Source organism: Polyodon spathula, chromosome 10, assembly GCF_017654505.1.
Source record: "Polyodon spathula isolate WHYD16114869_AA chromosome 10, ASM1765450v1, whole genome shotgun sequence".
In the NCBI taxonomy this organism is placed as follows: Eukaryota; Metazoa; Chordata; class Actinopteri; order Acipenseriformes; family Polyodontidae; genus Polyodon; species Polyodon spathula.
In genome coordinates this window covers 720,979-745,457 of record NC_054543.1, presented here as the reverse complement: position 1 = coordinate 745,457, position 24,479 = coordinate 720,979, and the positions used below count along the sequence as shown (strand labels likewise).

General features: G+C 40.7%; 1 protein-coding gene across 1 annotated transcript in view; it reads right to left on the bottom strand.

Annotated features, from left to right (window-relative positions):
* Positions 1-24,479, bottom strand: part of gfra1a (gdnf family receptor alpha 1a) — a 49,309-nt gene that overhangs the window by 1,610 nt on the left and 23,220 nt on the right. The window contains exons 5-9 of the mRNA XM_041261222.1: positions 12,189-12,540; positions 9,153-9,262; positions 7,319-7,453; positions 3,531-3,733; positions 1,215-1,265 (exon numbers count right to left, since the gene is read on the bottom strand). Coding sequence (XP_041117156.1) covers positions 1,215-1,265; positions 3,531-3,733; positions 7,319-7,453; positions 9,153-9,262; positions 12,189-12,540 — 851 coding nt within the window. The remainder of the gene's footprint in view (positions 1-1,214; positions 1,266-3,530; positions 3,734-7,318; positions 7,454-9,152; positions 9,263-12,188; positions 12,541-24,479) is intronic.

Here is a 24,479-nt window from a genome sequence, read left to right as displayed (position 1 = left end):
TGGAATGACATTGCAATGCATATGAAAAGTACAGAACATCTTTTACTGGAAAATAAAATACTTCCAGTAATTAAAGTGTATATATTCCAGTACTTTTAATCATCATTCTACTGCAAGTGTTGTATGTAACATGCATATGTTGTTCTATATACACTTTATTGTTTTATGCTTTTATTGTTTTATTTTCTCTCATTGCTTAAAAAAAGAATAGAAAGATAAAAAAGAGTTCCAAGTGGGTTGAGAAAGCCATTGCTTGGGTGAACAGTATGAGTTCACTTGACTAATAGTTCTTTTGACATCGGGGCAGAGCACTAAATGTCATTCAATGCAATGATGCACATTCCTAGCATGCTATGACATTTAATAAACTTCAAGTGGTCAGCCTAGCGGTACATAAACATACTGAAGCGCAACAAAAAAACGATTTCATACGTCACGGGAAAACAACAAATAACAATAGATTTCTGGCTGGCTTGAACTACCTGACTATTTCCTGTTGTTTTTCTAAATTAAAACAATGTGGAAGAGCAATGTTTTTTTTTTTTTTTCTTTTTTAAGATATTTGGTCACGATATTTAATGTCCGCAGAAACAAATACAAGGCATTTGAACCCCAAGCTGCATTGCTCCCAGACCACCATGCAACCCCAAGCTGCATTGCTCCAAGAACCCCATGCAACCCCAAGTTGCAATGTTCCCAGAACACCATGCAACCCCAAGCTGCATTGCTCCCAGAACAACATGCATTTAATGAGCTGCTCCTGATACTGGTGTAGCAATCTGCATTTCTGATCAATGCAAACATATAGCGATTTATAATGTTCATGTTGCATGTTTCTCTTTAAATACATTAGTCTGCTATGATAGGCCATGCGACAGTACAGTTCAGTTTAGTGGTATTTGTGCTCTGGGAACTTAAATCAGTAGACAATCAGTGGTCCAGTAAATTTGTAACAAAGGAATGCTCCTTATTTTAAAGCAAAAGTCAGATCTAGTGTGGCATAGCTAAACACAGAATCAGAGGGAAAGTCAAGAATGTACAGCCTTTCATCAGCTGTAACCAAAGTTAGCACCTGGTTCATCACTGGTGAAACAGCAGCACGTATCAGCAATAGCATAGATAGGGCTTTGTCTGTTTGCCCCAGCGGTGTCCTGTACAGTTTTCACCATATACTCCACCATGTCATATGTTTGTATTAATGTACAGGTGCTTACCTCACACTGGGCTATCTCCTCCACTGTTACATTGGACTTCATTTTCTGAGCCTGCAGGAAAACAAAAAGGGTGGTTGACTTTAGTCTTGGACTGATGAAGCATGCCTTGTAATGGATCCATCTGCTCCGGCTGTCCCCTCACATCTAACTTTCAGTTCAGGTGCTACTGTACGTTACTGAAGTGTCCTGCTGGTGAGTAAATGTGCACTGTGTGAATGTCACACCTTTTTTAAATGAAGGCAGACATCTGGATGCACTGCTGCGTCCAATCACCTCTGCAGCATGATTAGATTACATGGGAAAAGGTTCTTTAAATTACAAATGAAAAAAAGTCTCAGGAATACATAAAAGGTCAGCTAGCTTTCTGTGTTTGCCTACGAATGACTATTGCTTTTCAGTTTTTTCTTTTTCTTTTTTATACAAGAACCAGACAATAAACATTATTTTAATTCCTAATGCAGATGTCCTATGTTTGTTTGGCTTGAAGCCTTTTTTTGTTTTCGTAATATGAAGCTGGACATACTGTACACATTCCAACCCAATCAATTCTTCTGTATGGGAGTGCATGGTGAGCCGTGTAGCTGGTTCTCCAGGGTGCTCTGTTATTGAATGCATGAAGCCGCTTCTACAGGGCAGCTTTGGGAGAGGTGACCAAAGTAAGGCAAGTAGAGGTCAAAGACGTTTACTTTGGAATAAAAGGGTTCACAGCTTTTAGTCGCTCCCTCTCTCAACATGTTACAGAAATGTCTTTGTCTTGAAAAAGGACTGTAGGACTGTTGTCTTGCTTACTTTGTCGCAGTGGAACCCAGAATCATATATTCAAATGATTTGCGTTAAAAAACCAAAAACAGCTTTTGCATTCTTTGCATCCATCTCTAGATGTGTGTGCTCACGCCACATTCAGGGAAAAGCAAGTGACAGTTTCAATGACCTTGTGAATTGCTGTTAGTTTAGAGGAAACCACTGGGTCCGAGTTTAAAATCCAACAGATTCACTTTAAGCAAACTGTTGTTAGTTTAGCTCTCATCTCGGTGCTCAGCGGGTTTATAGAAATTTGTCAGCATCAGTCTGATGTGACTAAAAGGTGTCAATCTTCACGTTACTATGACTGCCAATTAGTTCTGACATGGCAGCCTGGCAGTTTACTGAAAAAGTTCAGGCTTCGGGAAGGGAAGGGAGGGAGGACTTAGTCATTGCTGTGACATTTTATACCCATCAGTCACATTTGCCTTTGTTCTTTTGTCTGTACAGGTCACTTTTTAACAATAACAAGCGAGCGACGAAACAGGCTGTACAGTACAAAGGATCTGCATGCTTAATTAGAACGATCCACTCTGCTTAAAGCAGACATGCATTGTATTTGTTAACAATTGTCGTTACACCTTTCCTGTGGTATTGATGATTAAAAAATAAACCGTCCAATCTGTATTCAAGCCCAGAGTGGAGGACAGAAGATATGAATTCAACACAACGGCAATGCATAGCTGCTCATTATTCTTACTTCTGCCAACCCTGTGGGGCTTCATAACACAGCCCTTTAACAATGATTGCTTGTTAGGTTTGGGGTCTGTTTTGAATAGGTCTGGAATGGATTCTTAAATAATACTTACTTTACCTGCCTTAGGCTTCAATCACACAGACAGACAGACAGAAAGACCCTGAACTAAAGCACTGCAGTCATTTATATTTGTTAAACAACTGTCTGCTGCTCTTGTGTATGTTGGCAGAATGTGGGCTTCAGCTTTTTCTTCTTAAAAGTGAAAGTGGCAGTAAGATCTACAATGTTTTTACTCACTCCCTTTGTCCATTAAAACAGACGGGAGACTGGAGAAGATGACTGCTTGTAACAATCTAATAATTGGATTTTATAAGATAGTGGTTGTCCTATCAGACCAGCTGGAAGGGTGCAGGTAGGCAGCCAGCCTGCCACAAGATTCCCTGGTGCCAAGGCAGGTAGAAACCACACACCCAGCCAATGCAACTGCAGCTTCTTTGGATATCACAGAAACTCATTGAAATAGGCTTTATCGGTGGACCTTAAAGGTCCCAAATAAAATAAAATAATGATAATTCTCATCCCAGATTAAAGTTTTCTCATGATTGAAAAACTGTGCCCCACTGACTATATGGCTCCCCCAGCCGTGTCTTCACCAGGTGACGGGCTAGTGTTCTTGAGTTTCAGCTCTAATTGTGGGGATGTGCCAACTGATAACATGTGCAGACCCAAAAGCAACTCCCCAAAGCAAGAGGAGCAGACATGAAAAGGGCTTCTCTTCAAAAGACATCAGTGTTCCTGTTAATGGTGTAATCCCTTACCTGTAAATTTGCACAGATAGGATAGAGGTTGGCTTCCTCAGCGGTGCTGATCTCATTGATGTGGTTCTGCTCATCCACAGGGGATTGAGCTCTCTCTCGGGCCTTGTGGGACGGAGTGCTTGTGGAAGCTGTGGTGTGCACAGGAGGCCTGGACTGCCACACATTCACATCCGTGCCGTTCCCAAATGCCTGAATTGAATGCCCTGTAAGGAAGACAGAACATGCAAAAGAGATGCCAGGGGATGCAACTGATCAAGATGCTAAAAGCGCCAACATGAACAAAATTAACTTTATGGAAAAACATCAGCAATTCAGCTCTGAAATGCTTTTTCCTCTGTTCAACTTTACCATTCCTTTTTGGTTAATTACTGTAACTGATGATGTTCAGTGATCCATGTGTTAACTGTCTCACATATAAAACAAAAGGATTAGAATACATACTTGTTAAGTCTGATGTTAAATAAACCAGACAGGTCAATCTGAAGACGGCAATTGCTTGCTTCAGGATTAAAGCCCTGAGTGGCTACCATTAAATAACAAGCTGTTTATCGTTGGTGGCTAAACCATCTTAAACCACAGAACAAGTGATAGTAATAGCTCTTACTGCTGCACTGATCAACGTGTATGTCCAGAACCTTCCAATGATTATTTCCCCTCTCCTAACAAGTGATTACTTCACATTACCATGCCTGCACTCCTTTGTATTTAGAATAGCAATGTTAAAATGTATGCAAGTTCAATCTTTCCAGACCTCATTCATTTGTTCTGGCACTCTTCACTGACTCTGCTGGTGATGTACAGCAGAATGCTGCTTATCATATAGAGTTCTATTCTGTGTTCATTCCTCTGGGGGAATATTCTGCCTTTTTAGTCTGTTGTCTGTAGAGCTCCAGTCTAGCTCAAACAGAAAAGGGTAACACTTTACATTGTGCCTCTAGTTACTGTGTATTTACATAGTAAATACATGTGTATTTAAACATAATAAAATGTTCCCATGCATAGTTACAATGTACTTAATGTGTAAATCTTTTTTGCAAGACATTTGTAAGTACACAATTTGATGAGAAAGGGGTTAGGATGAGGGTTATATCATGAAAACAATGTATACATTGTAACTATACATAATAACATTGTAATTATGTGTAAGTATGTATTTACTAAGTGCTCTGTAAATACACAGTAATTAGACACTTCATGTACAGTGTTACCCAGAACAGTTCAAACTACCCATTACAATCAGGTTGGGGTTACTGTTATCATGATGATGGTCTTACTTCCACGCGAGAAGTACAGTAGGACGCTGGATTGATGCTTGGATGTTGGGAGTCAAGGTTTTTAGTATCTAAAAAGACTTGTATTCCTCTGTGAACAGCTTTCCTAATGAAGAATGACAGTGGACAGCCCATGGCAGCACCCCTTGAACTTGCTCTGTCCTCAGAGAGAGGAAGTACATCACTATATGATCCGCTCTGAGGTGCTCCCTGCAGTCAGATGGCCTTCTAGCCCTGAACCAAACTGTATGTACAGAGTAGTGACCCTGTCTGGAGAGGACAGCTTTCCTGAAACAAGCTGAAGGCTTGGCATGCCTTTCTTACACCTCAGAATGGACTACTGTGTTCCACATGCTACCCACAGTACCACAAAGCAGGTGCTTCAGGGTGCATTGGTGAGTGTTTTTCATTCCCAAAGAGGTTAATTATTATATATATATATATATATATATATATATATATATATATATATATATAATATAATAAATATATAATTATTAAATTTAACTTTAAATTCTATAATCGTATCAGCCAGTATATATGTTTTAACAGAGATGTACTGTCTCTCATACATTGTGAGTGGAGAGGTGTACTGTCTCTCATACATTGTGAATGGAGAGATGTACTGTCCTGCATTGTGAATGATGAGATGTACTGTCTCTCATACATTGTGAATGGAGAGATGTACTGTCCTGCATTGTGAATGGAGAGATGTACTGTCCTGCATTGTGAATGGAGAGATGTACTGTCCTGCATTGTGAATGATGAGATGTACTGTCTCTCATACATTGTGAATGGAGAGATGTACTGTCCTGCATTGTGAATGGAGAGATGTACTGTCCTGCATTGTGAATGGTGAGATGTACTGTCCTGCATTGTGAATGATGAGATGTACTGTCTCTCATACATTGTGAATGGAGAGATGTACTGTCCTGCATTGTGAATGGAGAGATGTACTGTCCTGCATTATGAATGGTGAGGTGTACTGTCTCTCATACATTGTGAATGGAGAGATGTGCTGTCCTGCATTGTGAATGGAGAGATGTACTGCCTCTCATACATTGTGAACGGAGAGATGTGTACTGTCTCTCACACATTGTGAATGGGAGATGTCTGCAAACCAACAGAGCAAACAAAGGAGTCTTTTGTACTTTACCAGAGTTTTTAAATGAGCATCAGCATTGATAATGCAAAAAAACAACCGAGGATGCAACCTTGTAAAGATTAATAAAATCTTAATTTTAGCATCAAACCAAATGTCAACTTTAGTTCTGGGACACCAAGACAATTAAGCATAATTCAGCCAAAGTGCCTTCTTACCCTACAAGTCCTAAACAGTTCTGCAAAATACTCCCCTCCAACAAGACCTGTGTTATACCATCTGTTATAAAACCCTTCATGGAAAGAACAAAGATGACAAGTTCAATTAGAAAAATGTGTTCCCCTGCTACGGGTGTTACTGCAAAATCAGAGAAGATAGCCATGCAAAACTGTAAGCTTGGCAAAAGTGGTAAAGACAGGCTCCTTCACTACATACACTTCATGTTCCTGGGGATAGCTATCCACAGCGAGGGATAAGAAACTCCGGGCTCATGAAATAGCTACTTTTATGGAACATTGAGAGGGCAGCTGTTAACAGCAGGGTTGAGTGGTTTAAATAAAATGGCCAGTGCTCAGATGAATTGGGCTCTTTGAGCTGAATCAGTCCAATCAGTTGCTGTATTCCTGGTGTAAATGCAGCCTGCGATGTGCCTGATATTAATCAGAATGCATTTCACCCGAGACAGCAGGACTGCGGTGACAGGAGGAAACACACAAACTCACATTTGTCAACAATGATTTAGCAAACAGGGATTTTAATCAGATAAGAAGGGGCTTCGAGTTTGAGTTTAGAGGTTCCTTCATTTCCGCCTGATTGCTTGTGAAATCCACAATCTAGCCTGCAGACATCAACGAATGAGCAGTGATTATGGTTCTTCAGTCAGCATATCTGTTAGAGTAAACAGCCTTTCAATGCTTTGCCTCATTTGCTTTCTTGTTAAAGTAAAGAAAAATAAAAAAAAATAAGTTTAACATCAGTAGCTCTCTGTACCAAAATATCTGGGGCTGAAAAATGTGCAGTTTGTTTATTAGGCCAATGTATTTAAGTGTACCACCCCATATATTTCACTTGTTAGGTGTACGGCATTACAAAGTGCTGCAGACAAAGTGGCAGAGTGTAACTACTGTGGGTGATTTCATTGCCCTCAAGTCACCAAAGCAGCTGCAATAAATGGTGCAAAAATCAGTCTTGAGCGAGTGGAAGATACAAACATGCAAATCGAAATTAGCCATTCAACTGTGCATCACTGAAATGCATGTTTGAAATTCTGTTTTTGGAGCATGAAGAATGCTGCTTGTCTATTTGTTATGTGTGGTTTTACCTGTTAACTGTTTAAAACTGTATGAACTAGAATAAAAACATAGACTATTCTGTTGAGTGTACTGAAAGGCACTCCAGTGAGCCTCCCCACTTACTAAGGCATGCGTTATCCTTGAAGAAGTTTACAAACTTGTCACACTCTTCCTTGTTGTTCCCGCTGGCACTGCAATCACACCACGGGGAAACACTGATGCTGCTGGATTTAAGATAGTTTGGAGTCATGACTGTGCCTGTTAAGAAAGCAGAAAAAAGGATCAGCACAACATAGTTTTCCTTAACTACATATTCACCACCCTGCTTGAGACACCATGTGACGAATATGTCATTACGTTTTGTGTGCTGTAGTTTTAAGACATGACAATGTCTCGTGCGAGAGACTACAGCTAAGGGAACATAAAGCCACTTTGTGCTTGGAACTTGGTTTCAGGAGACTGGGTTTCACGCCAGGGGAGACATGGGGTTTGATACAGCAAAGTCTCCCGCTCTCCTGGAAGTTTCAAACCACTGTTCCTGAAAAAGTGCTTTGTGTTCCATCAGCTTAAAGATCACACTAGATTCTAATGAGAGACAGAGACAGAGTTGGGTGTAAATGGAGGTTGTGTGTTTTGTTGCTGCGCTAACCCTTTATTACATTATCAGTGTAGAGACAGTTTGTCTGACACCTACAGTGCCTATAAGAAGTATTCACCCCCCTTGGACATTTTCACAGTTTGTTGTGTTACAACCTGAAATCTTGATGCATTTAAATGGGATTTTTTTTTCTTTGATTTACACAACCTACTCAACACTTTCAATGTGTGAAAAAATGGGGGGGTGGGGGTGAAAAAACAAATCAATTAAAAATAAAAACCTGGAAAGTCTTCATTAGATAAGTATTCACCCCCTTTGCTGTGGCACTCCTAAACAAGCTCAGGTGAAACCAACACAATATTCACACTGTAAGTTAAATGGAGTCCATCTGTGTGCAATAAAAGTGGTTCACATGATTTCAGATTAAATACACCTGTCACTGTAAGGTCCCACAGTTGGGTAGTGCACTCAAAGAAAAAGATACTACCATGAAGACCAATGAGCTTTCAAAACAACTCCAGGATAAAGTTTTGGAAAGGCACAGATCAGGGGAGGGGTATACAAAGATTTCAAAGGCATTGAATATCCCTTGGAGCACAGTCAAGTCAATCATTAAGAAGTGGAAGGTATACGGCACCACCTAGAATCTGCTTAGAGCAGGCCGTCCTCCCAAACTGAGCAGCCGGGTATGAAGGGCATTGATCAGAGAAGCCACCAAGAGGTCAATGACAACTCTGAAAGACCTATAGTGTCAGCTCAAGTACTCCACAAATCTGGCCTGTAAGGAAGAGTGGCAAGAAGGAAGCCATTTCTGAAAAAAGCCCATGAAAAATCCTGCTTGGAGTTTGCAAAAAGGCATGTGGGAGACTCTGAAAAGATGTGGCAAAAGATTGAGAATGTGTGGCAAGACTTGAAGATTGCTGTCCACCAACGATCCCCATCAAACTTAACAGAGCTTGAACAATTTTGCCAAAAATAATGGGTGAATATTGCACGATCCAGATGTGCAAACCTGGTAGAGACTTACCCCAAAAGACTCACAGCTGTAATTGCTGCCAAAGGTGATTCTACCAAGTATTGACTCAGGGGGGTAAATACTTATCTAAGCAAGACATTTCAGTTTTTTGTTTTTTTTCATTAACTGTTGTTTCACAATAAAAAAATCTCTTGCCCCTTCAAAGTGTTGATTAGGTTGTGTAAATCAAAGGAAAAAGAAATCCCATTTAAACGCATCAAGACCTCTAAGTGGCGATGCATCACAACCACTTGTGAAAGGAATGATGATCAGCATTTCAAGACCTCTCTCGACGATTTTAAGCAGGGTGCCCTAGCGCTAAGACAGCGTTGACAGGATCTTACCAATAAGCCCTGAGTAGGCGAGCAGGCAGTCTGCGTAGTTCTCCTTTAGACAGCCACTCATGGTGCGGGGCTCGGGCTGACAGCTTGAGAAGAAATCTGCAAGCCGAGACCTGGAACACATGAGCAAAAGAAGCATTTTCTTCCAGTTGCAACAAAGATGCTGGTGTCTGCGCAGGAATGGCTTTTTGTCACCCATTCAGCAGCTGCAGAGGTTGGCTTGGATACAATGTAGCCTGGACTGAGAGCCAGGATACGCTGCTGTCAGATCCTACCTCAGCTTGAGCTATTCGTATGTCAGAGTATTTAAACACAGGGAAAGGCTACAGTGAGAGCACATTCACTGTGGACATCTGAACGGCAGGTGAACAGTAATTTAAGATGAACCAAAAAAATAATAATTTAATCAGATCGCTCCTTGTTTTTGAATACGAATGTTGTTTCTATTGGTGCTACAAGCATTTCAGTGGCTTTTTAACAATAATGACATAAACAAACAATAATTGCTTTCCGCTTCAATTACTTGCGCTCTTTATTAACTTTTCCTTCAGCAATTCTGCAATCAAATTTTAATAAGCTATGAATTAATTAAAAAAAACAAACAAACAAACAAACAAACAAAAAACTGGTGTACTTCATTATCTCAGCCAATATTAACATCTTTGTTTTTGCATATTTACATATGGACTTTAAATAGAATTATTGTCGGTCTTTCATTTTCAAACCGCAATTAAGATGGAAATTTAGGCTTCATTGCATTTCAATACTAGGATAATTTAGCAATTTAAAAACAGGGATGTCACTAATATTGACACATTTACAGGAAGATTAAGTGTTCCTCTTCAGGAACCCAGAACATTGCAGTAATGATTGATTGGAGTAATTGTCCTGTTTAATACCCGTGAGATAACGATCTGCGGAATCAGATTAAGATGGATTAACCAACAGGATTTAGTGGCGGGGAGGGGATAAAGTTTTTTGAGTTAACATATACAACACGCCATTAAGACACAGCCATATCAGAAAACCCTGCAACAGCCTTCTATGGATGGCATCTTTACAAAGCTGACATTTTCCAATGGTTTTATTTTGCAATTTTTCCACGTGAGATTTATTTTGATTACACTGCAATGCTTTATTTTAAATGATGTATATTACAGATAGGGAAACTGTATCCAGTGGCTAACCCTATGTATCACTAACAGAGAGAATTGCAAGCAGCAGTGCATCATGATAATGCGGTCGTGCTGTCACCCCTTTTTGGCAGAAAGGAGCCTTCAATTAATACTCCAGCATACAGAATTTACAGTTGCTCTTCCTAACCTTCATAAAGAGCTCTTTAAGTTGAATTCAGAACAGCTTCTATTTGTTCTGCTTTCCTACTGTCATTTATTAGACTGGCTGTCTGTCTCAACTTTAGAAGACATGAAGCACTGCAGCCTGACTGCTGTGTCTTGCTTGGGATTATATTTGTTTGAGTAATGCTGTCCCATTCTTCAAGCAGTTACCTGAGAGGGAAAATGACCTTACTGACGTTGGTATTAATGGGGTTCAAATGTTTGTGTCACACTGACTCCCATCATTCAGATTACAGCAGGTGACAGGCTCCCTTTGTATACACAGTCTCGGGGGCTGCTCGAGTCATCATTACTTATTTTACAGCTCCTTTGAGATCTCAAGCCAGTCACACCAGTGACCAGTGAGACTGCAGTAGAGCCATTTCATGCTCTTTTTATGTTGCTGTAGTTCATCATTTCTTTATCATCTCACATGTCACAGTAAAGGCTGGTTCACACGGGGCATACGACTCATACAAACACTGCGAAAGCATCACCTTGCATTCAAATCAGAGATGCTGAAACAAGCTGGCAGATTTCAACTGGTGATGTCACTCGCATCTAACCAATCACTCTCCTTTCTCTTCTTTAGAATTTTACAAGTAAATTCCAAATTACCGTTTCTTATTTGTAATCAGAATGAAAACTAACTACTCAGGAATTTAAACCGTGTTTGATGTGTGTCTCTCTGCAGCCTGCGTACAGTGTTTACTGAAAGCAGGGTGGTTAAATTGAGCGGGTCAGCTCAACAAAGTCTGAGCGAATGTCAGTGATTGTACCATGAAACTGAATGGTGGCATTTGCTGTCAATCACACTATATATATTATATAACTTATATATGTATAAGTTAAATGCAGCTGTGTGCACGACTCCCCGAACCTCCAGAAGAGGGGTGTCTTTTTTATACCAATCAGATTGCACTAACGCAGGGAGAAGCTTGCTCAGTGTGAACTACAGCCTGCGTCCGTTCATAGCGTCTGTCTGAATCACATGCCCAGTATGAACCAGCCTTAAATGTGCTATAACTGTACGGATTTATCCTGCTGCTTGCATTTTGTATGTATGATGTATTATATATTATATTATTTTGTATTATTTTGTATGTATTATATGTATGATGGCTTAAAAACACCTAACTACTGTAACCTAATTACACATTGCAGAGCAAAAACCTGCCCTATTAATATAATAGATTTCTGTACAAATGAATCTGTCATGTGATCATGCTTTTTATCTCAGGAGCATGTTTCTTACATAACCATACATGGACATCTCATGGAATGACTTGCATGATTCAAGTTAGTGATAATGGGAGATATTGCTTAACAGTTGCATTTTTCCTGACATTTTGGCATGCTTCCAGGACAGCAGTATAGCCACATTTGATTATAGTGGGAATAAATAAAATATTTTTTTAAGTAATAAAATGGACTAATTTGCTGGCTAGTCTTCATGTTATAGTTATTTATTTAAACAAAAGTACACTATACTTAAAAGTCCAGTGTACAGAGATTCAGGGAAATTCACCAGCTGCTACACAGGATTTTATTACTCAGCCAAGCGGTCTAGTTTTGTTTTTGTTTTTCCCAACCTGCCCAATACCTTGGTGGAAATTTTAAATCCAAATCCTGGTAATTTGCAGCAGCTCCAAGCGTCTCTCCACTCACTCGTTAATCACACCGCTGCCAGCTGCTATCTTACCTGCAGATGTAATTCGTCTTGCACGACACTTGCAAAGACAAGCAGTTTGGTTTTTCCTTGTCCTCATACGAACACACCGGAACAATGGTCTGCCGCCGTCTCTCTGTGCAGGCTAATTGATCAGCCAGAGGGCAGGAGCAGAAGAGCATCCCGTAGCTGTGTTTGGGAGGCACTTTGTCGAAAAACTGCCGAAGGGCCTTGTGGCACTTGCGTTTGTTGCAGACTTCGGCAATGGAGACGCGAGAGGTGCACGGGTTTATGTACGCTGATCTGTATTTTTTGCAGGTGTCGTTCAGGTTGCAGGCTTTAGCAGCATTCAAGCAGTTGTTCTCTCTTGTGACTGCAGGCTCTCCTGTGAATGAAGGGACAGGAAAAGGATGAGCATGCGTTACTGTCTGCTGATCTGTGGTGTTGAAAATGTTGTTTTAACAATAGTCATTTTTGGACAAATAATGTTCTGCGCCATAGTAAATACAAGGTAAAATAGTAGCAGACATTGAAGAAGAAGATCTCGTACTAGTGATTAGTTTTTTCTTGATGTGACCTAGATCAAAGAAATGCAGAGTCCTTTTCTTCAGATATTAGTTTGGTTTATTCAATATATGCAGGGAATCGTTTTCCCAGTAACAGAGCAAGCAGATTCTAAGATGCATACTGCAGCTCTTTAATACCCATTTGAGGGTTTTTTCCCTTCCCTGTTCCCTTCAGGGTTAACAACAGCAATCGGATGGCAATCTGGCACCTGCTAGAAGGGGTCAGCAGAATGAACAGCTGATGAGCTGACGCTGCTGTAAGGATTGGATAGAACTTTAATATATTCCCCAGATTTACCATTCAGTGAGTTACCACGCCTGCTGGAAAACATGGGAAACGAAGAATTAATGCAGTATAAGATGCAACCACTTAAAGTTTTGTACACTGTTAGTTTTGCAGAAAAAGTGGCAGAGACGGTACAAGAAGCTGATAAGTACAAAATTGCATCAAGTAGTGCTATTCAACAGAAATTGGCCGAACCCACAGGTCTGAGCATAGAACAACAGAAGAAACCACAATCACCCAGTGCTGGAGGGACCCATACACCCAGGATAGCATAGTTTAACCCTAACCCTAACCACAATCACCCAGTGCTGGAGGGACCCATACACCCAGGATAGCAGGGTTTAACCCTAACCCTAACCACAATCACCCAGTGCTGGAGGGACCCATACACCCAGGATAGCAGGGTTTAACCCTAACCCTAATCACAATCACCCAGTGCTGGAGGGACCGATACACCTAGGATAGCATAGTTTAACCCTAACCCTAACCACAATCACCCAGTGCTGGAGGGACCCATGCACCAAGGATAGCATAGTTTAACCCTAACCCTAACCACAATCACCCAGTGCTGGAGGGACCCATACACCCAGGATAGCATGGTTTAACCCTAACCCTAACCACAATCACCCAGTGCTGGAGAGACCCATGCACCCAGGATAGCATAGTTTAGGTACAGTGTGAGAGCACAAAAGGACAAAAGAACAAGTGCAAAACATAAACACAATCAAGCCAGAACCAGTCTACATTCTGAAACAGCAGCCTTTAGATCACTTTAGCCCACGCACATCACTGTCTCTTCACATGGGACCCTTCCGCAAGTGTAGCCCACAGGGTGTTGCCCTGTGGTGATAGGACCTACAAGTGACAAGTGACACCTGTGTCCCACATAAACAATGGTCCTAACTTCCTTACTTTTGCAGTGATGTGCACAAAACCGCACTGTATTGTATGCTACAGCCTCTGAATATTCAGACTGGCTACAGAAAGCAAATCACCCTCCTGGTTCTCCTAATTCATCTGTGTGGCTAATGCAGTCCCAGTGCCTGTGAATGCATCCAATACAAACTGAATTCAGGCCAGTAAACTCATTTCATTGATAATAATCTGAAATTAAACTGAATAGGGCTTTTCAGCTATCCTACCTTAAATATCTATAAAGGTAACCAAAGGTTTTCTTGATCTTGCCATGTGCAATCAATCATTATTGATATATTTATTTTGTATGCCCAATTTTTTATCCTGATTTTCTCCCCAGTTTGGATTGGAAAGTCATGTAACAATCATTGTTGAACTGCGTGATACCTCTACAGTGCATCTGAAGCACTGGCAGCAGGGTTCCTATTTCTGATAGTACTGTGGTTAACGACATATGGTAGGCTTGAATCAGACTTTTTACCTTTCTTAAAAGCAATTTATATGACTGAATGGCCACTGAAAAACGATTTGCTGCTTGAAGACATATTAAAGTATTAGATTAGTATTAGATAATAAATAAAAACAGCGCAGTTCAATGTAACAGAGAGCCGCATCTGGTGCCCTGAAACACTTTAAAAATGTATGTATCTGTGGTGTGGCCGTCACTTTAAACCCTGCTCTACACCTTAATAACAGTGACTCATAACCCCTTTTTATGGGACTCAAACCTCATGGCCACTGCCTTGAAAGCTCCTCCGCAGAGATGTTATTTGGTTTGCATGAAAAATGCATCCATCATAATCCACAAGCCTGCCCCCTCAGAGCCCAACATCTAATATGCCATTTCCCAGCAGCACAACACAAAAAACTGTTTAAGATCCGCAAGGAAAACCCAACGTTCTACCAGAGGGGTCAGAATCCAGAAGTCACATGACGGCAGGCCTGCAGGCTTTGTCGGATGAGCACATGTGCTTTTATTAAATATAATTGTACGCTCTTGAGAAATGCATAGGGGTCAGCCCCACCTCCCATCCTCTCCAGACCCCCTCTCCTCCCCTCCCAGCTTGAAAGTCAGTGACCGTGACATCTTATCAAGAGAACTTTAAATTAGCTCAGGCCATCTGGGTGCCATTTATTGAGCCATGTTCCCATTTCAGGAATGGCCAAGACAAAGCAACATTTATTTCTACATTTATTTTTACTGCCATAGCATGAATATTGCCAGTTTATGGCTTATGGTTTTGACAAATGTATCTTTTTTGTACCGAAAATTAACACAGTGTGTGCTTTTTTATAAGTTACAGTTACAGATACAGTAGCCATCAGGAGCAATACTGATACACTGTAGAACTGACGTTTTTTAATAAAACATATTGCAAAATGAGTGTTTCAGCAAGCAGCAGGGTTTGTTCTTTCTAGAACAGCTGTTTATTTTTATTTTTTCATTGCTCAGAAATACAGATAATTCTGGCTCTTTGGAGTTTTACTTTGTTGTGCCTTTTAATATGAATCTAAAGCTTTGTGTAAAATTATTCTGGTCTGCACTGTGTATTGGGTATTCTATGTGTGGAATTACCCTGGGCTGCACTGTGCGTTGGGTATTCTATGTGTGGAATTACCCTGGGCTGCACTGTGCATTGGGTATTCAATGTGTGGAATTACCCTGGGCTGCACTGTGCATTGGGTATTCAATGTGTGGAATTACCCTGGGCTGCACTGTGCATTGGGTATTCAATGTGTGGAATTACCCTGGGCTGCACTGTGCATTGGGTATTCAATGTGTGGAATTACCCTGGGCTGCACTGTGCATTGGGTATTCAATGTGTGGAATTACCCTGGGCTGCACTGTGCATTGGGTATTCAATGTGTGGAATTACCCTGGGCTGCACTGTGCATTGGGTATTCAATGTGTGGAATTACCCTGGGCTGCACTGTGCATTGGGTATTCAATGTGTGGAATTACCCTGGGCTGCACTGTGCATTGGGTATTCAATGTGTGGAATTACCCTGGGCTGCACTGTGCATTGGGTATTCAATGTGTGGAATTACCCTGGGCTGCACTGTGCATTGGGTATTCAATGTGTGGAATTACCCTGGGCTGCACTGTGCATTGGGTATTCAATGTGTGGAATTACCCTGGGCTGCACTGTGCATTGGGTATTCAATGTGTGGAATTACCCTGGGCTGCACTGTGCATTGGGTATTCAATGTGTGGAATTACCCTGGGCTGCACTGTGCATTGGGTATTCAATGTGTGGAATTACCCTGGGCTGCACTGTGCATTGGGTATTCAATGTGTGGAATTACCCTGGGCTGCACTGTGCATTGGGTATTCAATGTGTGGAATTACCCTGGGCTGCACTGTGCATTGGGTATTCAATGTGTGGAATTACCCTGGGCTGCACTGTGCATTGGGTATTCAATGTGTGGAATTACCCTGGGCTGCACTGTGCATTGGGTATTCAATGTGTGGAATTACCCTGGGCTGCACTGTGCATTGGGTATTCAATGTGTGGAATTACCCTGGGCTGCACTGTGCATTGGGTATTCAATGTGTGGAATTACCCTGGGCTGCACTGTGCATTGGGTATTCAATGTGTGGAATTACCCTGGGCTGCACTGTGCATTGGGTATTCAATGTGTGGAATTACCCTGGGCTGCACTGTGCATTGGGTATTCAATGTGTGGAATTACCCTGGGCTGCACTGTGCATTGGGCTTCACGGCAGTCCTCATCAGCTGCCTTTCAATGACAGTCTTTCAATTCAAGAGCATAGCTGACCTTAAACCAATCACATTGTTTTGAGGGGGTGTTGCTTTCCACACCATTGGCAGCACCACAGTAGACAGCATGTTCTCTTATCGGCACACTTTTCATTTCCAGACTTAAACTTTAATTGAAGATTTGTAAGATTTATGGTGTGGCACTTCTAATAACCAAAATCATTTTTCTGTGCTTTGACACAACGTCTCTGCTGTGCCAAGCTTTTACTGAAGCCTGTTTGAATTTCAGTAGCGCAGTCCATAAGCTGGGAGAGCACTCGGCCTCTCACTTAGTGTTTTACATTTAAAAATTCATAGGGAGAGTCGAAACAATCATAAAAAATGCTTCCTTTTTTTTAAAAAGGTACCTGAGCTATGTGCATTTATTATTATGACTGCCCACCAGGGTCTTAAATCGACTTCCTTTCTGTTCATTCTCTTAATTAATAATGGTAAAATATAATTATTGAGCTCATTCACCTAATGGACTGACTCCCAAAGTGCAGAGGCAGAAAAGTATAAGAGAATATTGGGAAGAAGCCTCTAGATTTGTTACCGCTGCTTAATAATCTTACTATTCCTCAAATGCATGTCCCAGTCCTATAAAACCACATGGAATAGGATAAAACAAGGTCGCGACCCAAGTAATTAATCCTAGGAGCGCTTCCCTACCCTTCTTCAGTCTACATGGCAAAAACTGCATTTAAAGGTGCAGGTTGACTCTGGGGAATTAACTTTGTTGAAGATATCCACTATTATGTTGATATTACATTACGCTGTGACGAATTTCTTCTGTCTGTTTTTTCATTACTAATCAGCCACCACAGATTTCGGGCTGTAAACAGAGCCTCCTCTGGGGGGACCACGGGAGAAACGACGAGAGAGTGAGCCTTTGGTAATCTGGACAAATAAAGATCTTCCTGCTAAGGTAGAAACAGCTCCTTTTCAAGATGGAAATTACTTGTGTGTCAATTAAATCCCATGCTTATTTATACTTTTGAAGGAAAGAATATAGCATGAGTGGAAAAGCAGCCTACTGTTTGTACACCAGACATGGAGGGGTACCACTGGGGGAACGATACACAAGAAAAATCAGTCCATTATGCTACACAGCAAAAGTCATCATTATATTTAATGAGTCTCTGTTACCCTGAGGCACTCCCAGCTACCCTGCTATCAGCGTGTTGCTCTAATTTAGATAAATAATACATGTGGGAGGACAGAACCCGTAATGGGGTCATTTCCTGTCTCATTTCCACTGCCTGACACTACAGGCTTCAGCTGCCCACGGCTAGCCACCAAACTCAAGCAAGCGTTCAGGGGCTTTTTTCCAAACCTGGTCAGTCTCAGAAATTCTTGACGTGTGTCAAAGGTCACTGTGAGACTGTAGGATCTTACTGTGTGTTGTTTTAAATAAACCATCAATAACAAACACATTTAACCACAGGCTCATTACAATTAAAAAGGAAGCTGGTTATGAAGGAGAGCACAGCCAAACAAACAGCCAGGCTTTGTCGTTGTGTTTCTCAAGAATATATATTGATTTATTTTTTTTAAAAGCAATGTGTCTTCAGGCTTTTGTCTTGTGTGCCGAAGCAGGATGCACGTTGTTCAATTTAACAAAGTTCTCTGCTTTCAGTGAATACAATATAGCTTAAAAGAAAAGCAATAAAGAAAATGTCCTATGCGTGCTTTCCCTATGTGAAAGAAATCAGCCACGATGGTAGCGATTTCCCTGTTGGTTTCTTCTCTACACGCACCTCCTGGCACTTCCTTTGTAGCCAGTTTGGCTACATCAAGTATTAGATACAAAACCTGACCAGATGCATCAAGAGGACTACTGGCTGAATCAGACAGTTGTGTGTGAGATGCAAGTCATGTGACTTGGCTTGCTTGTTATGCGAGTTCTGGCTCAACTGTTTATATTACTGCTGTGTAAGATAAAAAAATATATATTTTCATTTTTTTTAAACATTTCTTTTATAAGAGCAAAAACATCCATAGCATACCATACCATTTTCTTGGCAACTTTACAAATTAGCTTAATATTAATTTATCAGAATTGAAATGTGCTTGTGATCCTCCCATCAACACACACTGACTATAATAAGGAGGAATCAGACCAAGTAACAACACTTGAGCTACAACATTTTGAACCATTGTGTGTCCTTCTGAAGTGTATGCAATAGGGATTGTAAAGAGCAAGGTGTGCCATATAATCAGAACACACTGAACGCTACAGAGCAGTTGAGGAATGCTGCACACCCGGGGGGGGGGGGGGCTCTCTGATGACGAGCCTGATGAAGTGACTGCCACTCGACTGGCCAGTGCTGATCCGAGCAAGCATGCAGACCTAATGAATGCATCTCGCCAGTAAATGTTTGTTATCGTGAATGCGAATACCATTAGCTCCAGAATCCTAAAGAAGCCACCACACCCACTGCAGTATATCTACTAAGTAAGTTCCTCTGAATTAGAGTTGTAAAATGAAAATAATGTACAAAGCACAGCTGCCTTGATCATTAGTGTCCTTGTCGTATACAATGCAAACTGACTCAGAATCGTTCATTTTGCCATTGAAATGTCTTTGTGTGCTGCATACACTTTAGGGAGTGATGAGCTCCACAATTTGGGATTTTTTTTCATTAAAAAACTTGAATATTTCATTGACCAGCCGTTGCATCAGTATGTTCGTAGCACGAAGGCTTCCACTAATTGAAAGTGTTTCTCCACATTCTGAGCTCTTTTTAAACAGTCCTGTAATTTGTGACTGGCTTGTTTGGTAATTGTTTAGCCTGAACTGCAAGTTTGATTTTCTTGTTTTTGTGCACTGCGCTGTCAAGACGCTTGTCAATAGTATCTTAGATGATCCAAAGACACATTACAAGCTGAGTAAAACAGAATCCCACCCTCTGCATGCAAAGTTCCCTTTTCAAAACTCTGAATGCAATCTTCTGTTGAAATTATTTTAGCTTTTTTGATTTGTCAGCATTTTTAATGTTAATTATACACTGCAAGCTAATAAACCATCCATCCATCATCATTAACCGCTTAACCCTTTTTCAGGGTCACGGTTAGCCAGAGCCTAACTATACCTTGGACAGTACGGCAATCCATCGCAGGGCACCTCACACACAGGGCAATTTAGAGTGACCAATCAATCTGAACAGCATGTCTTTGGATATTCCTTGAGTACCCAGAGAAAACCCATGTGAATATGGGGTGAACATGCAAACTCCACACAGACAGACCCCGAGGCCGGAATCAAACCCAGGACCCTGGCGCTGTGAAGCAGCAGCGCTAACCACCAAGCCACCGTCCCGCCTCTGACTTGTATGTTACGTCATTGTACAGTATGAGGAATTCACCAATCATGAACCCGGTATTTATTTGAGCCCATTGCCGTAGTGACTAAATGCACGGCCTTGACGCTGGACTGTAGCGCTGCTTCTACTTGATAAAAATATGAAATGAACAGTGTTGGTGAACAGTAATTTAAAATACTGTGAGGAAAATAAAAGGCTGTCAAATACATGACTTCTGTGAAACTCGTGATATTGTGAATTTTCCAGGACCCTACATATAAGGCTAGTATGATCTGTGCTCAATCTGTATCTAGTTATTCCCTCCTCCTCATACAGCCCTAGTAACGTCTGCCTGGTCCAAAACACTCTCTCCCTGACTCTGCAAAACACGTTACTGCTGTTTAGTGAACAGAGATTCAGAGGTCTCTCTGCAGCTGACCAGTTTGAAAGCAATGCTATGCACTTGGGTGTTGTTTAGCTCCAAACAGCTCCACGTACTGAAGCTTATTCCCTGCATTGAAAAGTGTCGGTTAGATCAGAGTGTGATATTTATAATGTTATTAAAGCAAACACACATCAATTGAAAGAGCATGATAAGCTGCCTGTGGAAAGTATTGCAAAGAAAATAGTTATCTACAGATTAGTGTGAGTATTAATACACAAAGTACAGACACCCCATATATCTGACAGCTAAAGAACAAAACAATCCATCAACGTCCCAGGAAAAAATTGATCAAACAGTACGCTATTGGTGAGAATCTAACAATAAGATGATAATAATGTTTCCATAAAAACCCCAGGTTGTGACTGGCTGCTTCCACTTCTAGCTAACTTGTCCGAAGCAGTGAATAGGGTTCATCTAAAGGTTTTGCTTGCACTGGACAGCAATCAGTTAAGGCTCACGCCCTCTGTCAGAGATTGTGATGAATTGGAATGGCTCTGGGGCAAAAGCCATGGTAAAGAAAAGAAAACTCTGCTCTTTAAAATATAATGCTGTGAATCAATTTTCAGACAGCCTCTTCTCAATTGTTTTAAGTTCATTCTCTTCAATAAAAGGTAATGCAAGTTCTCATAGGGGTAAAGAGATTTGCCATGAGCAAGCTATAGAATTAAAATGCCCGTATAATTTTCTGAGCCTGCTGAAGACAGGCAATGCAAGAAGAAAGTAAAGCAGCAGTACTGCGATTATCTTACTAGCTATTTGAGATTTGAATAGTAACTTCAAAACCTCCCCAGAGCTGAGAATGGGATTAAAATATAGAGATTCATCAAGGCCAAGGCTCTGTAGCGTATTAGTGTTACTGCAGCACTGGGAAATATTACCCCATTGGGATAACATGCACTGTATATACAGCCAAACAAAATAGGGTCTATTCAATTGATCTAGACCATGCCGGAGCACAGTACTATGATAATCAAGATAAATTTGACCACTGCCACCTGTGCTCTTCATGCATCGGGCAGACACTTGAATAATTGCAACTTTTCAAATCCTGGTATAATGCTATCACACCGGGGTGTCGCTGTGTGTATGGGGGTTACTTGTATGTTAACAGGTTAAGATACTTACTTGTTTCCAATCACATTTGGTTCCAACAGAAGAAGTGCTCTAAATTAATCAATAGATGTTGAAAAAACAGTACATGCAAAAGACCTTATATAGCAAAAATGAAGACAAAGTATTGTAAAAAATCGTTACACGGGCGCCTGTCACAGGGCGCTTCTGCTGACTAGAAAATGGTTATTAAACCGGTCAGGGCTCTTTTATAGACCCAGAAATCATGACCTTGTTCCCTTTGATATTTACTTAAAGCTAATTGGAGAGTCCCATTGATGTATTTTTAAAGACCTACATATTCATTAGTAATGCTTCAATATTAAAACAAGCTGTGTCTGCAGCCTGGGTGTCTTTAGGAAAACATCAATATGTGAGACCCCTATTCATCCACAACTGAACAACTCCACAATATATTATCAGGACAACTGATGGTCCAGTCACTGCAGTTAAAATGGGAGGAATAAATTAAATCTTAGATTTAAGACCTTCCGTTTTAAAAAAAGAAGCTTAAAAGCTTCTGCCCCTGGGGTGGCCACTTACTGGGCATCACCAGTGATCAAACTCAGGGTTTCAGTACCACTCCACAAGCATGGGCATCACCAGTGATAGAATTCAGGGTTTCAGTATCGCTCATAAGGGCATCACCAGTGATAGAACTCAGGGTTTCAGTATCGCTCACAAGGGCATCACCAGTGATAGAACTCAGGGTTTCAGGGCACAGCGCTTTTAGGAGAGGATTCAATGGGATTCAATGCTACAGTTAAGAACTGAAATGAATCAAAGGAGTCAAAAACTACTGAATGTTAATATTGCTCTAACAAATCCAGAGAGGGATTCACAGAAATATTATTATCCCTGAAATGCAATGAATTCAACAGCAATATCCCGGAGGGGATGTTTAAAACCGGCGCACCACACACTCGATAGCTGTTACACATTTGATTTAGATTTTCAATCTCAAACAAGCAACTAATTCCTCCATAGCTACTTCAGTGCATAACTCTGCCACAAGGAAAGTTCCAAAAAATAACCCAAGAAATTATTACTTGTGCCTAATCACTCCCCACCGTGACAACTGGGCCCATGTCTTGTGTCGTACTGTATTTGAAAAACAATAAATTCAAAAAAATAGTTGTTGCTGTTAAATGGTTTAAGAATATAGAGTATGTATACACTGGTACACATTTACATATTGCATGTTTCCCCTCTGGTAAGCATGGCCTCCAGAAAGTTATTCTCTGTAAGCTCGCAGATTTAAAAAGAAGAACACATGGAGTGATTTATAAGGCTCTGATCCCCTGCAGTCCAGATGGGGGGATCACTGAAGTCACAATCGGATTTGTGTCTCTTAATGAACACAGGGACAAGCTGCAGTCACACCACTGGGTCACACTATACACTTTCAATTGAAAGCATGCTCATTTCTGCATGGTGGCTGTTTCTTGTTACGGAGTACTGGAGTTATTTCTGAAATAATATTCAGTGTTGGAACAGATATTTCACAATGCTCAACCTTTGGCTACTAATGGCCAAAAAAGTTTATGATATGCTTGATTTACATGTGCAGCTTGGTTTATACGGGGCCCAGTTTATTTTTCATCACTGACTTGCATAAAGTAGCCCAATTTGCACCCTTCAGCGACACTTCATGACCTGAACTGACACGTGCCATTGTCTGTATCAGTGTCTGCCTAATCTTGTGTTGTCGTGGTGATGCAGTGTCTGCTGTTTCAGCGGGGCATTGTACAGTATAGCTTACCAAAGTGTCTAATTGAGGACAAAAAAGTACTGCACTGAAGACTGTGCTTGGTAAATAAAATATTGCAACAAACTACAAACTACTACTAATGCATTGTGATTCACAGTGTAAGATCTCCCTTGCCTGCAGAGCTTCAATTCGCAGGGATACAAATACACACACAAATAATGTAATGATTTGAGAGCACAGCAATCAAAAGTAATTCAGTGGATATTTACCATGTGAGTGTGATCCCCTCAGAGCGAATGCCAGATATGGGAGATATTGTTCCAATTCTCTTTTGTTTTGTCCCATCCTGCAAGTAACTTTTGCATGTCCTGAAGTGTACTAAATGAAGTGGCACAGTATTATATTTGAATGGATCCTTTATCAGATGTAATAGCTATGGCCTTCATTTTAAACACAGCTCAATTTAATTTTTATGTATTTAATTTAATGTAGTTGAATTGAATTGAATTTAATTGAATTGAATTGAATTTAATTTAATTCCAGGTGCCCGTGCTCTCCTGAGACGGACCCAGGCAAGCTTCCCCGCTGGTAAGTTATTTATTTAATTGTGTGTTTTCTTGGTTCAATTTGAAGCTATTTAAATACAGCATCAGCAATAGTTTGTTTAGTTATGTGTGTTAGGGTTTTGGGGACTGGTGGGAAAACAGAATGAGTTTCTCACACATACAAACATGTGTATTGATAATCCCAGCTTCAGAAAATCAACAAATATATTTAAATTGTATTGTTGTTAGCTGGGGCAAAAAGGATGGCATGACTCCATTACTGCAAAGCATTTGCAAGAAGCCTTTGGCAATATTGTGGCACAGTGAACTGAAATGTTCGACCTGACATTTTATCAGAATTGCTCAAAGGCAATGTAAACAAGGTAAATGTTCAGACATCTGTAACTATAACAGTTATGGCTGAGCAGCAATTAAAAAAAAACAAAACATTATTATCTTTCATTTTTGTCTGAATGCATGCACGTGATAATTAAGTGTTGCACCAGGTCCTTTGATTCTTGCTAAAGATAACCAGCGCATTCCTCTCTGAAACAGTGTTGCAGCACTGTGAAGTCCGTGCTGTACCCTCTCTGAAACTGTGTCGCAGCACTGTGAAGTCTGTGCTGTACCGTACAAATTCATATAGAATAGATGAAGGACCCGACTGGAATGAAATAGA